The sequence below is a fragment of the Mesoplodon bidens genome (assembly GCF_964165515.1).
Source record: "Mesoplodon bidens genome assembly, chromosome: 13".
Lineage (NCBI taxonomy): Eukaryota > Metazoa > Chordata > Mammalia > Artiodactyla > Ziphiidae > Mesoplodon > Mesoplodon bidens.
In genome coordinates, this window is record NC_138169.1 from 62782982 (window position 1) to 62799874 (window position 16893).

General features: G+C 39.8%; 1 protein-coding gene across 2 annotated transcripts in view; it reads left to right on the plus strand.

The window, feature by feature from the left end:
* The window catches only part of ARK2N (arkadia (RNF111) N-terminal like PKA signaling regulator 2N), a 77382-nt gene extending 60880 nt beyond the window's left edge, over positions 1-16502 (plus strand). For both annotated transcript variants that reach the window (XM_081253019.1, XM_081253021.1), the window contains 2 exons: positions 4070-4196; positions 13064-16502. In XM_081253019.1, the coding sequence (XP_081109145.1) occupies positions 4070-4196; positions 13064-13253 (317 nt within the window). In that variant the 3' untranslated portion in view covers positions 13254-16502. The remainder of the gene's footprint in view (positions 1-4069; positions 4197-13063) is intronic.
* Positions 16503-16893: the final 391 nt, after the last annotated feature.

Sequence of the window (16893 nt, forward strand, 5' to 3'; positions counted from 1 at the left end):
TGTCTCATTGAACCTATCGCCCAGTCCTTTTTCAGCTCCCCCTAGCTGCATTTCTTTCCCTATCTAGCATATGTTAAGCCCAACTGTCCTTTACCGACATCCTCAGCTCCCCGTACAGTTGGCTTTCCTGTTGTACCCAGCTGGCCAAGTCTGATCTCTGGATGCACACTCACAGCCTTTATCCACACTGGAGATGATTTTTCATGTAGTTGGAAAGTTGTGGGTCGTAGTAACTTCCTAACCTGCAGTCTCATCCTGGCCCTCAGTGCTGCCCAGCACCCTCCCCCCCCCTTTCCTTAGTCAGCGTTCTTTCCTCACTGTGGCTGCTTCACTTTTCTAAACTGACTCTGCTGCCCTACCCACACCTGTGATCTGCAGATGGCCTTTCTGCATTCTTTACAGATCAAGATTACCTCAGCTTTCTGCCATCAAAGCTATTCTCTGCCTTTTTTTCTAAATATGGCCAGTAAAAATACTACATGCACATACGCATCCCCCTCCCTCAAACCCATATTCCTTTCAGTACCGTCTATGGCCTTTTCCTCCACAGCCAGACTTCTTAAACTGTGTCTGCTCTTCCTGCCCTTCCATTCTTCTTCGGCTTGCTTTGCTACATTAGCTTCAGCCCCATCATTCCTCTGAGGTTCCCCTGGCCAAGGTCATGTATGGTCATCTTATCACCAATTCTAGTGGCCTCTACTTAGTTCCTCCTCTTATTGGGTCTCTGTATTGGGCATTGTTAAGCACTTCTTCCTAGAAATGCTCTTTTTATGGTGCCCTGGCTTCATATCTTCAGGTTTTCTTTCTCTGTCTCTTGCTGAACCTTGGTGAGCTCCTCTTCCTGTGCCTATCCCTTAATTATTGGTGTTTATCAAGGTTCTGTTCTAAGCCCCCTTCACTCCTCTGGATGACCTTTATCTCCCCACCTATTGGGAGGACTTATCAAATCTGTTATTTCCTCTCTAGACCTCTGACCTGAGCTTTACCTTACCTGAGTAGTACCTTCAACTGCCTATTGGACATCTCAAAAGCACATTATCATCCTAAGCAACCACCCTCGCATGTTCATTGGTGCACTGAATGGCACTGTATCCAGTTACCTAAATCAGAAACCTAGGCATCGTTTTTACTTTGCCTGATTCCCAACGTTACTCACCCTTTGTACTTAGAGAAACACAATATTTCTCCTTTTGTTTCTTTCCTAGTTCAGCCATAGTCGTTTCTCACCCAGGAAACTATAACAGTCTAACTGGTTTCCTTGCCTCTAGTATTTCTTGCCCTGCTACTGGTTCCATTTCCATACTCCAAAAGGAAAAATTTCAAAATACAAAATCAGATCATGTCATTCCTCTGCTGAAATCCTTCATTGGCTTCCTACTTCTTAAGGTCAAGTCCAGACTCCTTACCCGTGATCTGACCTCTGCTGACTTTGCCAGCTCATTTCTCATTACTTCTTTTTTTACTACCATTATCCCAAATCTCAACAAACTTTTATACCCTCAAGGGCACACAGTGTTCCTTATGGTACTTCCCTTCACCTGTGCCTACTCTTCCCCGAGAGCTCAGTGTCCTTGATTATCCTCAAGTCCAGGAAACATTCCTTTTCTCTGTGCATCCAGGGCATTATTATTTACCTCCCTATCAGACTAGTTTTCAAGCCATAATGCAATGGACTGCTTTTTATTATCCCTGACTATATTGTAAGCTCGTTGAGGGTGGAAACTGCCTCCCTTGTTTATTCCCTGTAGTATTCCTGGCACTGAGCACAGTGCACAGCATATCATAAACAAATATTTATTTTAGAAACAAATAGATAAAGTAGACTGTTATAGCTGTGCAAAGCAAGGCTGCTCAAAATACTGAATATGGACAAGTTGAAGATTTGGGAAAAAGGGAGACTATCAATTTGTATTCCTCCGTAGCAGTGCAGTAGGAACCGTGTTCATGACGACAGTCTTAACTACAACATTGAAGTAGAAATTGGGTAAAAGACTTGGCTGCAAGCAGAGTATTGGGGTCAGAGCAAGAATCTAGGTATACCAAATCCAGACTTAACCAATTCCACTTAAGTAACCACCCTAGCTTTAACAAAACTGGGTTTTTTCTGGTGGATGCCACCTTTTGTATGCTTGTAGGGTTCAGTACCACTGCCCACACCACATAGAATCCTATCTAGATTATTTTTTAATACAGAAGGTTAACAAGCCTATGCAGACTGTAATACAATCTCAATCACCAGTTGTATCTAGAAGCCTTTTTAATCTTCTGTTTTCTCATATGTGCATCATTTTCAATTGAAGAAAAGAAGTAAAAATATTATTAAAGAATTGTAAAAAAAGGACCCACAAGCATATTCAAATTTGATTACTTTTCATAGCTTTTAACTAGCCCATACATATTTTTATCTTGTTATATGAATCTCTTTGCATGCTATACATACACTTTCCCCAGATTTCTACATAGCACTCCAGTGACTATCGTTTGACATCATGACACTTTGCTTATTTAAAGTTTTTTCTGTTAGGCTAAATTCTCAGAGATGGGATTATAGGGTCAGAGAGTGTAAAAATTGTAAGGCTTTTGCTTTGGGATTGATTGTCCATGATTTTCCAAAAGGGTTATACTAGAAGTTGGCAGGAGTATGAAAGTACAAGGTTTCTTAATGACCTTGAAGCATTGAAGTGAGTGAGGTGAGAGGGGAAGAGAAAGTTGCGTACATAAAATCTTATTTATATTGGTTTAGCTTTTATGATGTGTCACAAGGGATTTTTTTTTAAGTAGGGAGAAATAATTTTGTATCAGATGACAATATATGCAAATAAAAATACCCTTTAAAGAGTAAATGAAAATTTGTACCTGTTGCGACTCTGTTTATTCCATGTTAACTCCTAGATATTCTAAAATTCATCCTTTTAAGTCAGAACATTCAAGAGCTGAGTACATAGGTTGAATTTTAACCCTTTTTTTTTTTTTTTTGGCCCCAACCGGGGATTGAACCCACACCCTCAGCAGTGAAAGCTTGGAGTCCTAACCATTGGACTGCCAGGGAACTCCCTTGGGTCCGATTTTGTCAAATCTACATTCCTTAAGAGAAAATTGTTAAAATTGTTTAAAATTGAGATAAGATTGTTAAATCTTTCATAAGGCATCCCAGTATAAATATGATATTAATGATTCTATTATTTACTCCATTTGTGCAGTTGAACTTGCTTGCTTGCTTGCTTGCTTGCTTGCTGCGTTGGGTCTTCGTTGCTGCGCATGGGCTTTTCTCTAGTTGTGGCGAGTGGGGGCTACTCTTCGTTGCAGTGCGCGGGCTTCTCATTGCAGTGGCTTCTTTTGTTGCGGAGCATGGGCTCTAGGCACGCGGGCTTCAGTAGTTGTGGCACACGGGCTCAGTAGTTGTGGCTTGCGGGCTCCAGAGCGCAGGCTCAGCTGTTGTGGCGCACGGGCTTAGTTGCTCTGTGGCATGTGGGATCTTCCCGGACCAGGGCTCGAACCCATGTCCGCTGCATTGGCAGGCGGATTCCTAACCACTGCGCCACCAGGGAAGTCCCCTTTTGAGCTTTTCTGGTTTAGAATTTTGTTCTATTAAAATGATAAACAGTAGAGAACCCCATTGACCTCTAAGTGGTGACAAACCTGTCATATGCAGGTCATTTAAAAGCAGACTAGAGTTGAATGCAAAAAGCATTATAGAATGAAGTAGAGTATAATTACAGTTTACATATACCTATAGTTAGATATACATATTTGTCAGAGTCCTCCAAAGTTTTATCTCCTAAGGGATGCGAGTAGAAAGTGAGAGACTTGAAGTTCTTACTTTTATATACGTCCATGTTGTTTCAGCATTCATTTAACAATGTGCATGTATTCTGTGTAATAATTTTTTTTTTTTTAACAGAACGCTGCCCAGTTTCCTTGACATGGGTAACAGTTTCGCTGAGGCAAGCTTTCATGAGGGGATTCTGTTTCAGTGATTAAACTGGGAGGAGAAATCTGTCAGTGAGTTGTTTTTGCTGCTTATAAGGAGTCAAAATGTAGTGCTTATTTTTTTCCCTTTCTCTCTCAGGTCATTTGGATCCAGGATTCCTAGCAAGTGACAAAACATCTGCTGGCAATGCACCACTCAATGAAGAAATTAATATTGCTTCTTCAGATAGTGAAGTGGAGATTGTGGGAGTTCAGGAACATGCAAGGTAGGATATTAATTGGAGAGAAGAAAATGGTATGGCGTGCCATGGCATGGCTGGCATGAATGGTGGGGCTATTTCTCAAATTCCTGTGGTTTAAGAAATACATTTTGATTATAGACATGTATGAGCTTCAGAATGTGTTGCATATTGTCTTATAGCAAGAACATCTCGGTCACACATGTATGTGAAACAGAACTAATGTTTGTCTCTTATTTTTAACAAATGTCTAGGTGGCTTGACTGAGTCTTCTGGTATGGCATAAGTATCACCGTACTCCCCCCCCCCAATCCATATTTTCTTACCTTTCACTTTATCTTGAAATATATTGGGAGCAAATAATTGAGAAATCTGCATTTGACATCATACCTCTTCCTAGAGCACCTCTTTTTTTTTTTTAACATCTTTATTGGAGTGTAATTGCTTTACGTTATTGTGTTAGTTTCTGCTGTATAACAAAGTGAATCAACTATATGTGTACTTATATCCCCATATCCCCTCCCTCTTGCGTCTCCCTCCCACCCTCCCAATCCCACCCATCTAGGTGGTCACAAAGCATGAGCTGATCTCCCGGTGCTATGCAGCTGCTTCCCACTAGCTATCTATTTTACGTTTGGTGGTGTACATATGTCCATGCCACTCTCACTTCTTCCCAGCTTATCCTTCCCCCTCCCTGTGTCCTCAAGTCCATTCTCTACGTCTGTGTCTTTATTCCTGTCCTGCCCCTAGGTTCTACAGAACTATTTTCTTTTTTAGATTCCATATATATGTGTTAGCATACGGTATTTGTTTTTCTGTTTCTGACTTACTTCACTCTGTATGACAGACTCTAGGTCCATCCACCTCACTACAAATAACTCAGTTTCGTTTCTTTTTATGGCTGAGTAATATTCCATTGTATTTATGTGTCACATCCTCTTTATCCATTCATCTGTTGATGGACATTTAGGTTGCTTCCACGTCCTGGTAGAGCACCTCTCCTTATCGTTCATGAAAGGTTGCAAGTTACTTTGGTCAGTTCCTAATAGTGCATTTCTAGTGATGTTTGTGTGATGGAGGGAATCTTGTTTCTTAGGAATTAAAAAAAAAGCCACAAGACATCAAATTAGTGTACAGTATTATGGAAATAATTTTATAAGGTTTGTCATTCTTTAAGGTAGTGGTGACCAGACTACAGCCCATGGGCCAGATCTGGCCTGCTGCCTGTTTTTATATGGACCTCAAGCTAAGAATGGTTTTTACATTTTTAAATGGTTGGGGGAAAAAAATCGAAAGAAGACATGTTTTGTGATGTGAAAATTATATGAAATTCAAATAGAATTTATTTATCCATAAATAAAGTTTTGTTGGAATAGAGCCATGTTTGTTCACTTACATATTGTCTATGGCTGTTTCGCACTCCAGTGGTAGAATTGAGATGTTTCATCAGACACCTTAGGGCCTGCAGAGCCAAAGATATTTACTGTCTAGCTCTTTGCAGAAAAAATTTACTGACTCTTGCTTGGTACAGTCCTAAGATACAGTCCTAAGAATTAGTTGCAGCCCTCTCAGAGTTATACCTGAGGAACATTTAATGCACACACATACATACACGACAAAATCTAGTCTTTGGAAAAATCTGTATTCTATGTAGAATTTTTCTCCTATGCCACAAGAGTTAAGTTGTGATTTTGTGATTTCCTCAAGTAGGTATATAACATAGTATCTTACCTTATTAGATCTGATTTTAATCTTTGGTTAGGAAGGTAATAAAACATTCACCAGCATTCTTCTGTTACTTATTTAAAAGGTGACTTTAGGAGTGGAGAGTGGGGGCAAAATACACATGCACATAAATTGAGGATCCTTCTTCTAATGAGAACTGATTATACTTTCTGAAAGCATTTTTTAGTTAAACAATTGGGACTTTAAGTATGTAGATTTAAGTCATAATTTAACATGCCATCTCCCCAGAAGTGGCTAATTCTCTATCAAAACTAGTATTGTCCCAGCACTTCATCCTCTATCCTGTATTTATGCTGTAAGTATGCCTGTATAGCTGCTTCCTTTTTTCTTTCTAAATGGTTATTTCCCCTATTCTGGTGGGAAAGATTTTTCATTCTTTAATCTTTCCTTTACCTCATTCTTTTTTCTCTTTTTTTCTGCCTTAATCAAAAACTTTTTCCTGTTAAGTTCTCTTTCATTTTCCCATCTATTTCCTTCAAGCTGACTTATCTATGAGATGAAGTAGATAGAACTCTTGTTTTCTTCCTTTACTTCAGTATACGTTTGTCATTATTTTATTTCAGCATTATATAAGTATAGAAGACATTATTATACTTGTAAGCCCCATGCCAAGATCTTTGTAGAATATTACAGTATTTTTCATTTCAGACTGTGTACTATAAAACTTATTCTGCATATTGACTGATAGATTGATGTAGGTAAATTATCGTCAGTTGTGCCAGGAGCACATGATCCAGTTACCAACTTGCTCTTGACTTACTTTTCAAATTTTAATTCAGTGTTACTCACGTGTTCCTACTTAAGTAGGAGAGAATAGGTTATAACCTGTGCTGTCTGTCTAATCTCTTACTCTGTTCTGAGACGTATCAGTGATATGGTCCAGTTCTCTATTAACTCCTACCGACTCTCCCTTCTTTATTGTCTCCTTGTGCCTAGAAATGTTACAGAGTGAGCTACCCTTCTTTTCAGATTCTTTGTTAAACTTTCCTTCCATAATGATATCTTGAGCTTCTTTTTCTACAAATATTTCTGTTATCTGGAGTTGAAATTACTACATTTCTATTAAAACTTGGAAATTCAAATTCCAAGTTTCTCTCACCTCCAGCACACACACATGCACACAGATTATCTCTAGTACACCCTTCTCTGAACTTGTTAAAGTCTTTTATCCAGATTGTCATTTTACCCTATAAACATCTTTGTTTCACTCTTAGCTAAGTCAAGTGAATTTGGGTACGTTTTAAATAATATGCTATAACATTACTTTCAAGGACTTTTTCTTACAGGTTCTGAAGCATAAAGATGCGTTTTTTTTAATTCTGATCCTTTAATTTGAATCCTGGAGAAATCATATCTTGGAGGTGACAGATCTATCTTGAAATCTCAGTGGTGGTTAATAACTGTCCATAAAATGGAATGTAGAGTTGACAAATTCTGTTGGAGTACTTTGAATGGACTCTTGTATCATTTTGAGGGGATCTTTTATTTTGGCCCTTGGGTCTAGGACTGAGTAGGATCTCACTGACTCTGCTGTGTCTTTCTGAAAAATTTTCCAGCAGTTTCTTTAGAAGAAGCATGGTAATCTTTCAAACATTGAGATTAAAAAGCTGAGAAGTGGGACTTCCCTGGTGGCGCAGTGGTTGGGAATCCGCCTGCCAATGCAGGGGACACGGGTTCGAGCCCTGGTCTGGGAAGATCCTGCGTGCTGCGGAGCAACTAAGCCAGTGTGCCACAACTACTGAGCCTGTGTGCCACAGCTACTGAGGCCTGCATGCCTAGAGCCCGTGCTCCGCAACAAGAGAGGCCACTGCAATGAGAAGTGTACTGCAACAAAGAGTAGTCCCTGCTCACCGCAGCTAGAGGGCCCGTGCGCAGCAACAAAGACCGAAAGAATAAATAAATTTAAAAAAAAAGGAAAAAAGCTGAGAAGCAGGTTGGGGGGAGAGCCTTTCTTGCTGGTTGCTTCAGAATTGCCCCTGTAGCTGCCTGTATCTCATCTGGAATTTATTTCTTTTACAGGTCTAGGGTTGCAGTTATGAAGTATTGATGGGCTTCTGGCAGGGTTATCGCTTGGAAGAAGGTTTTAGGTTTTGATCCACATCTTTTTGTTCTAATTCGATTTGCATGCATAGATGTTTTGTTTGGATTTAGTTGTCTGTTCTTATTTTTCCTTTTGGTATTCTACCTTGTGGGCTATCTGAGAGCTTTAAAAAACTCAGATTTGGTTCTTGAGTTGTTCTCTTTGGGACTGTGGTTGCTCTGACTTGCGTTTGGGTGCCATTTTTCCATATTGGAAGCATTCCGGTTTGTTGACCTTTATATCAGTAATTCTAGTTGTGATGTGCCTCTTTTTTTTTTTTTTTTTTTGTTGTTGTTGTTAAACAGTTGTTTTTCTTTTCTTGCATGCTAACATCTTTCCCTGCTCTTTTCTTTTAGATTTTGATACGTTCACTTAGCTTCTGTGTTTCTTCTAGTCATAGACTAGAAGGCATGCCTTCCTAACTAATGGTTGAATGCATCTTTTATGGCTGCCTTGGATTGCTGTGAAGAACTCCTGTCATTACCTAGATGTCATTTCTAGGTGTTAATTTTTGACCAGTCCAGTTTCACAAGATGCTCTTTGCCAGTGAGATGGAGACTTTTCCATCATCTCTAGTTCTTCTGTGCCCACTTAATTTTGCCATATGTTTTAACTTATGACCCTGTTGTTAATATTTTTCTTTATCCTTGTTCCATTTTCCTTCTTTTCTTCTGCAAGCTTCATTGCCCTAGGAAGATGAATGCATGTATCTTTATGTTATGGAACTATGCTGAAACAGTTCTTTCAGTACCTGTTCTCTGAAGCTTTTATGAATAATCAGACCCTTAATTACCTCCTTTCAGATGGTCCTATGGTCCACTGGTTAATGTTGGTTCACCCCTCTGCGGAAGAATTGATGTGGGGAGGCTTTTGCATTTAAGACTGATTGCTGCTTAGAACCAATTGCTAACATTAACCCTAAAAAAAGCAAGGGAGGCAGATAAGCATTTCCCTGAAGCTACAAGGATTCACTCTACCTTCAGTTAGGAAAAATAAGTAGGAATGTTATCTAAGAGGTCACCTTCAGAATCTGTAAATGAGAGCAAAAATGATTAATTTTTAATGTTGTTTTCTTAGAATAGTAGGTTAACTGTATCAACAGCTGATCATCAGAGCCTGCCCTCTTTTTGTGTTTTTCTTCCTTTCTACTCTGAAGTCTCCTTTTTTTGGTTTTAATATATGAAGAGCAGGAAATTATTCTATCAAAACTTATTGTTTATAAATAGTGGATGGGGGGGCGGTCTATGGAAGTGAGGCCTAAGCAGTTTTTCTTGGTTATAATACTCAAAATGTGACTCTAGTTGTGCAAACCTATTGCCAGTTATATGCAGATTAAATGCTTTGTGAGAAAAAAGCTTGTGTCTGCACTAGAATCTGATTGGACCAATTATAAAACAGCTGAGTGTGTTCCCACCCCATATCTTTCATAATAGAAAAAGGATATGTGATAATACATGAAACTGTGCTTTGTTAGTTGCCTTAACAAAATTTTGAGCCTCTCACATCCTTCTTTATAGGGCATCTCTGTAGGGCTTATAACAATTGTTGTAGTCCCATTTCCTCCTGAAATTTTTTCCCCCTCCTGCATCTGGTATAAGTTATTCTGTAATGTACCATCTTATAAAATAGGGCTCAACCTTTTTTCCCCTGTACTTAAAAAAAAATGTGTTAAAAGCCTTGTTCTGTCCTCATCCATCTCCTAGCTACCATTTTATTCAAGGTGGCTGAGGTCATTAAATCATAAAAAAATTTTGAATGTTTTATTGGCTTATAACACACACAGAAAAGTAATAAGTGTACGCTTTAGCTTTTGTACCCGTACCCAAGTAACCAGCTCTCAGATTAAGAAACAAGTCCCTCTTGGCTCCACCTTGCCCCCTGTAACCACTATCCTGACTTCTAACAGGATAGCTTTGCCTGTATTCAGAATCTTATTAACATTCCTGACAGATGCCCCAGCAATTGCTTGAATGTTTAAAAGGCAGATTTTCTATTTTGTAGTGGCTGTAATTGTTGTGTAGTAATGATCATCCAAAAGTTGCCTTCTAGAAACTGATTCATGGTTGTTATTCTGCTCTCAAGATCTCTGTACTGGTGAAGGAGCTGCCTTCCATGATGATTCTCACTTCTTTGGCAATTGCCTTTCCAGTTGCAGTTAATAGGAGACAGGAAAGCTTTTGACCAAAGATAGGATCATCACATTCTCCAGAGAATCTAAAATTTTGAAGAGAAACAGACTAAGGATTGGGGCTTGAGTCAAATGAGTGAGGCCTAGTTGTTCCAGCATCGTTAGGTTCTTTGAGGTACTCAAGTAAAGGTGCTTTTCCAGTAAATTTTCTTTTTTGCTTAAAGTAGCCCAATTTGGCTTCCAGTAACTGGAACTATTTATAACCTCTTTCAACCATTCCTCATTAGTAAATACCATCTCTAAACCTCTCACTCCCCTACTCTGGACACTTTCTAGAATCTGCTTTGCTCTTTATTGTATTACCCCCAGGGGCTAGGCAGTTCCCCTTACAATCAACCATAGTGTATAGTACTTCGGGAGCAGTCTGAGAAAGACATAGTTGGAAATAAACTCCCCAGTGGAGACCTGATTTTGTTCTGGTTCCATGCTTTACTTTCTTAAGACCCTGGGCAGTTGTCTTTTGGTTTTGGTTTTCTCTTCTGTAAAATGGGAAAATTGGATTAGATCCCTTTTAAAGCCACTACCTGATGTCCTGATGTTACATTGTATGATTACTTAAGGAGCAGTACAGAGTAACAATTGGGACTAAATACTGCTTTTATTTGAGTTATTTCTAGGAATTCTGTCAATGATTACATTGACTTTTTTTGGTAGTCATTCATTCCCTGATTTTTCTAAGTTTTTAACCAACTTTACTTCAATTACTACTTGACAGATGAGCTTTTGAACTGTTGAAGAGCTTTATACTTTTAAATTGTTGGTCTGGGCCTGTCTTTGCACTCTGCTGACTCTTGCCGTGTTTTGCCTTACCGAATTTAATACACACATTTGTAAAGCGACAACATGATGTGGAAAGCATTGGACCAGAAATCAGACTTGGCCTGAAGTTCCTTTGCCTATGCTTTCAAACAGTATGACCCTGGGCAAGTCATGTAACCTCTTTAACCCTCAGTTTCCCTGTCAGAGTATGGGTAAGAACTTCCACATCTACCTCATAGGTCTGTCGGGCCTGTCAGATGAGGAGAAACTGCTTAATAATCTTAGTATTCTGTTGTCATCAGTCATCAAAACCGATCCTTTAAAATGTTGGATGGACTCCTTTTGCTGACGTTGTTCCATGACTACTCGGTCATTTAATCTGAGTGTATTAAGGGGTGGACAGATTTGGATTAGACTTTGGACTTGTTTTTCCTTTTATTTTTTTTAAGGTTTAATTTTATTTATTTTTGGCTGCGTCGGGTCTTCGTTGCTGCGCTCGGGCTTTCTCTAGTTGGGGCGAGCGGGGGCTACTCTTCGTTGTGGTGCACAGGCTTCTCATTGCGGTGGCTTCTCTGGTTGCGGAGCACGGGCTCTAGGTGCGTGGGCTTCAGTAGTTGCAGCACACGGGCTCAGTAATTGTGGCACGCAGGCTCTAGAGTGCAGGCTCAGTAGCTGTGGCGCACTGACTTAGTTGCTCCATGGCCTGTGGGATCTTCCTGGACCAGGGATCGAACCCGTGTCCCCTGCATTGGCAGGCGGATTCTTATCCACTGCACCACCAGGGAATTCCCTGTGTGTCTTATTTTAATGCTTTTTACTAGCTAATCTTTGAAAATATGGTCGCCTCTGGGTTAGTACCTACTCTTAGCCCATTTCTGAAAAGATGATGGCCCTCTGGTACTGTAACAAATCTGCACTCTACCCCTACTCTGGCCTCAAGAGATCTGTTTTTCGGCACCTCTCTTGGTAAGGGAGTCATTTTCAGGCTAGCCTTTGTAGGAGCAGGGCCTCTTTCCATAAGCCTAAGGGTCCTTAAGGGTAGTTCTGCAGCTAAACCTTGTCTGTTGTTACTCTAATGTTTTCTTTTGAACCTAGAGGCTCAGGTAGCATGGGGTCGAAGCTGGAGTTCTTAAGTGATTCAGCATCACTCATTGTATACATGTTGTCAGAACAGCTGCTCATGATCCATTGTAGTAGTTTGTGTGATTAGAATCATGCCACTTGTCACTTCTCACATATGCAGCGTGGAGACAGGTCTATAATTTAGATGTGTGGACATCAGAAGCAGTGATAGCTTGAGCTGCCTGCCTTCCTCTCGTATGAATCAAAACTTACTCAGTGGTTCATCCTGGAGGTTCACAGTTCTATCATTTGACTGGAATGTGGAATTCAATATGTAGGTATTTCTGAAACAGTTCTCTCCCGAACAATGAACTCATGAGATTTGTCAGCAAGGCAGTTCTGTCCCTCTTATAAGATACTTTTAGAGAATCTAAACTGAGTACTTCAGCCTTGTTATTTTCACTGAACTAAAGCATAAGTGGTTGTGCTGAACTAGCCAGGTGTTTCTCTTGTCACCTTCAGGTTGAGAGAAATTGATCTTTAACTCACGACCTAGTACTTAAAGACGTTTAGACATCTAATCTGTAAAAGGGGTATTACTACTTCTGTTTTTGTAAGTACTATTAACAAATATGGCACAGAACTTATTTTAAGAACAAGTTTCACTTGTATTTCTTACTGTTTCATTAGCTCAGACTAAGATTGTCAGGGCATCTTAATTTTGCTTAAGATTTATATGCTGCCCTATCCTGAAGACCCCAGAGGCTTAAATGAATTCAGAGAAGCATCATCTTATCCATTTTCAGCAACAGATCTGGACGTAACTCAGGACTTTGTGGCTGAGACAAAAATCTTGGCCTTTTTAAGGCTAAACTGAGAGAGGTGGGGAGACAGACAGACAGACATGGAGGGAAGGAGGAAAAGGGGTCAGGATATTGGTTATGGGTTTGATGAACTTGCATAGTAGGCTTATCTTAGTAAAAGTATTGGTCAGTACAACTGAAGCTATATTGCCTTCTGTAAGATTAACCATGCTTTTGCTCTTCATTTCAATTGCAGGTGTGTTCATCCTCGAGGAGGTGTGATTCAGAGTGTTTCTTCATGGAAGCATGGCTCTGGCACGCAGTATGTTAGCACCCGGCAAACACAGTCATGGACTGCTGTGACTCCCCAGCAGACTTGGGCGTCACCTGCAGAAGTTGTTGACCTTACATTGGATGAGGATAGCAGACGTAAATACCTACTGTAATGCAATGTCACTGTGTTTCCTCTGCACTGTTCCCTTCCACTTACTCCTCCTCCTCTTTGTGACATGGAAGTTCATTGTCATAGCTTCAGCTTCAGAAGCTGTTTGTGGCATTTGTATAATTGAACAAATCATGGAAAATTGCCCCCTTCCCTTTTTTTTTTTTAAATTAAAAGAAGTCACTTAGGAAAGTAACTTATCACAAAGAAAAGGATTTCTTCTTTCCCTCAGTAGGAATCTGAGAATGATGAATATTATTAGACAACTTCATTTTACTTGGTGACTTTCAATCTTAGGAAACTGCCTTCCTTTTAGAATGATATTTTAATTACCAGGTGAAATGGATTTCAGTTTTCGAATCTTGTATTTATTTTTCTGTGTAATAAAATTAATATGTAGACTTGACCACTGTCAGCCCACCCATTGGCACTCCTACCTTAGGGCATTTGCACACATATTAGTCAGTTCCTTTTTGGCACCTAGTAGGGCATGTGCATTGAAAACCTGTCCTTAAAAATAGAAGACAGAAGTGTTACTTTTCTTTTAGCTTAAGTCTTCTGCCTTCTTTCCTGACTTTGCTCCTGGCTGAATTCCCACAACACAAATAATTGAAACGACCCTCTGTGTTTATAAATACTGCTAAGGTGACTTAGTTGATCTCCTTGTTGCAATAATTCATAACTCTGGAAAAATACCTCCTTGTGAGGCAGAGGCATTTCAGATAGACACCTCACCATGAGGTCTGGGCATCTGAGGAGAGTATTGAGAGATCCCTTTTCTCCCCCTGGTTTGTTCAAATAATGGGAGAAACATAGAACCTGTTACTTAGGTAGAATATGAAAAGTTGTGTGGCTTCTAAGGCTATGGGCACTTGAAAAATCTGAGAGGGCAGTGCCTTCTTCTGTAGCTGGTCTCTCCGTAAAGGATGTAATGACAACTGTTTGATACTTGAGCTGAAGTTGACCTGTTGCTATATTTGGGTATTTTTCTCCTCTACCTTCTAAAAGTGGCAAATTCAAAATACATCATAAGAAACCAGATGCAAAACACATTAATGGCCCTGTAGGTTTTACAGTATCTAACAGGAATAACAAAGGGTAGTAGGAGCATCAGGGAATTCAGGAAATGCCGGTGTTGGAGTTTTGGGGCATTAGTTGCTACCTTTTTTACTATAACATTGTAGTTACTAGTGAATTATTTTACAAGCAATACCTAGAATTAGAACACTATGTACTGTGCACAGGGAGGAGTGAAGTAATGCTGGCTTAGAAGACCTCACTTTTTGTTTTTCCAGTTTTTGTCTGCTTTTTTGTTTGCTTTTGTTTCCATTTTTACCATATAATGGGGCTCTAGCCCTTTGCCTCCCTTCCCAAATGCCTTGGTGGCTCTTCCTTATCATACGAGCATGAGAACTACCATTTTCAGTTTCCACTCAGCAGACACACATTTATACCAAGTGCCTGTTCTGCCTAAGGCGCTGTGGTGGTGCTGTGGGGCTGCTGCGGAGAACAGGACACCCACCGCATGTGCGTGCGTCCGGCTGCCTGGCTCCAGCTGCCTGGCCGTGTCTCCTGTGTGTGTAAAGACTCGCTTATTCCTTTACCCTTCTTCCTGCTGCTTTAGCTCGTCCACACACCTCTTCCATGGGAGTGTATTTAAGCACGTGTTCTTTCACCTTCTCTGGTAACATCGCACTTGATCTGGCCTCTGTTCTTCATCAACTTTTTATTTTCCTATCATTCTACTTTTAGTAGATCAGGCTTTTAAAGAGATCATGAATCTCCAGTTTTAGCACCTCACGTCTCAAGTCTCTCACGTGGCCACAATTCTAGACAAAAACCAAAGACCCAGAGGCCAGAGCGAAATAGGACCTTCTGCAGCTTCACTACTGGTGTATCCTTGGACCTTCACATTTTACTTTAGGATTAATTTATTGAATTTTACTGTTACACGTTGTTTTTGACTTGAATTAAAATGCTAGACAGAGCAGAAATGTACAATTTCTGGTCTATATTTTCCAGGAAAATCATTGGGGAAAGAACAGAGTGGATTCTATGACTTGAAGTTTTTGCAGCTTATCTTCCCCCCACTATCAGGGCAGAGCCCCATTTTAAAGAACATTTTTGCATTACCTGTTCTTACGTTAGCAGTATGTTTTGTCCAATTCCATATAGCAGGGGATTTCCCAGGGCATATTTTCTTTAGTCCCTAACAGTCATCCTCTAACAAGAATTCTTTGGGTGTGCTGTGTGCACTGTGGGTTGGGAACAGAGAGCGGAGTTGTAACCAAGCTCTTTTCTGGCCTTTTGCTTTTATATTGGGTTACACTTTGCCCTCACCTGTCCCTTTTCCAGCACCCTGACTATCTGGCTTGATGCACTAGAACAAAAATTAATATGCAAAAAGCGGGGAGGGGAAGGGATGGTAGAGATAGCTTTTCTCCCTACTAGGTTGGGACTTTTCCACCTACTAACTAACTATAGAGAGACTATGTTTCAACTCTTCTTTCATTGCCAGATCCAGGAGAGTAGGGATGTGGTTTCTGGCAAGGTATTAATGATAAAGTTCTGTGGTAAATTTAAAATTCTGACATTTAAAATTTCTTTTAAGGGGGTCTTTTTTAACCAAAGTTTTGCATTTGGTAGCATAGACACTTTATGCTTCACCGTCTCTTCAAAGTAATATCTCCACTAAAATGGTACACTTGGGTCACAGATTGGTTTTTGGCACTAACTTGGTTAAGTGCCCCCCTTCCCCCAATTTGAAACCACGGAGCGGTAACTTAGCTATTGCATCAGTACAGCAATATTGATACGTAGCTATTGCTCGCCAGTAGTTGTCTCTTCATTTTGATGGAAGGGGCCGGACTGAATGGACTCCATTATTCGTAACAATTGAGCATCCCATAAACTCTGCTTTTATTATTATCAGTTGTGAATATGAACCATCTGATTTGCTAATTTAGTCAATTGTTCATTGTTACTTTTAGCAGATTAGCACCATAGGCAATTTAAAAATGAATTTGTTGCCTGCTTTTTATGCTGTGTCACAAGGTTTTTGAAAAAGCTGGGGACACAGTATTGTCTTTCAGTTTAAAGGTTTTTTTTTGAAAGGCAAAGAGTTCCCCTCCATCCCTGTTTTTCAGTATGTGTATGATGCGACTTCCATGTATATATAAAAATGATTGCGCCCTAACCAAACTTCCTCAGATTGTGCACTGTTTGTTTAAAATAATCACGTATTTTAGTCCAATGCTGTTGTATTTTTTCATTTTATTTAAAACACTACGTACTTCTTATTCTTTTAACAAGTTTTAAAGGGTAGTGATCTTAAAAAAAAAAATCACTGGATAACTAGGAAATCTTTTTGTTGTTTAAAGAGTACAAAGGTCATTGAAGCCTTTTGCTCCTCTTACCGTGAAAATGAAATGTTAGCCATTGTATGGCTAGGAACCAATGCACTTGGTGGTTAACAGATCTGCTGTTGCTGGAGTGTGAGCGTGGACTTGATGCAGTGACGACAAATCATTGCTTAGAATTAATGTTTTAAAATGTGTGACTCTAGTTTTTAAAACAAACTTTGGTTCTTCTTTACATTCATTATTTAGTTTTTGTTTCCATTTAGTATTTAATGGTCTTTGGAG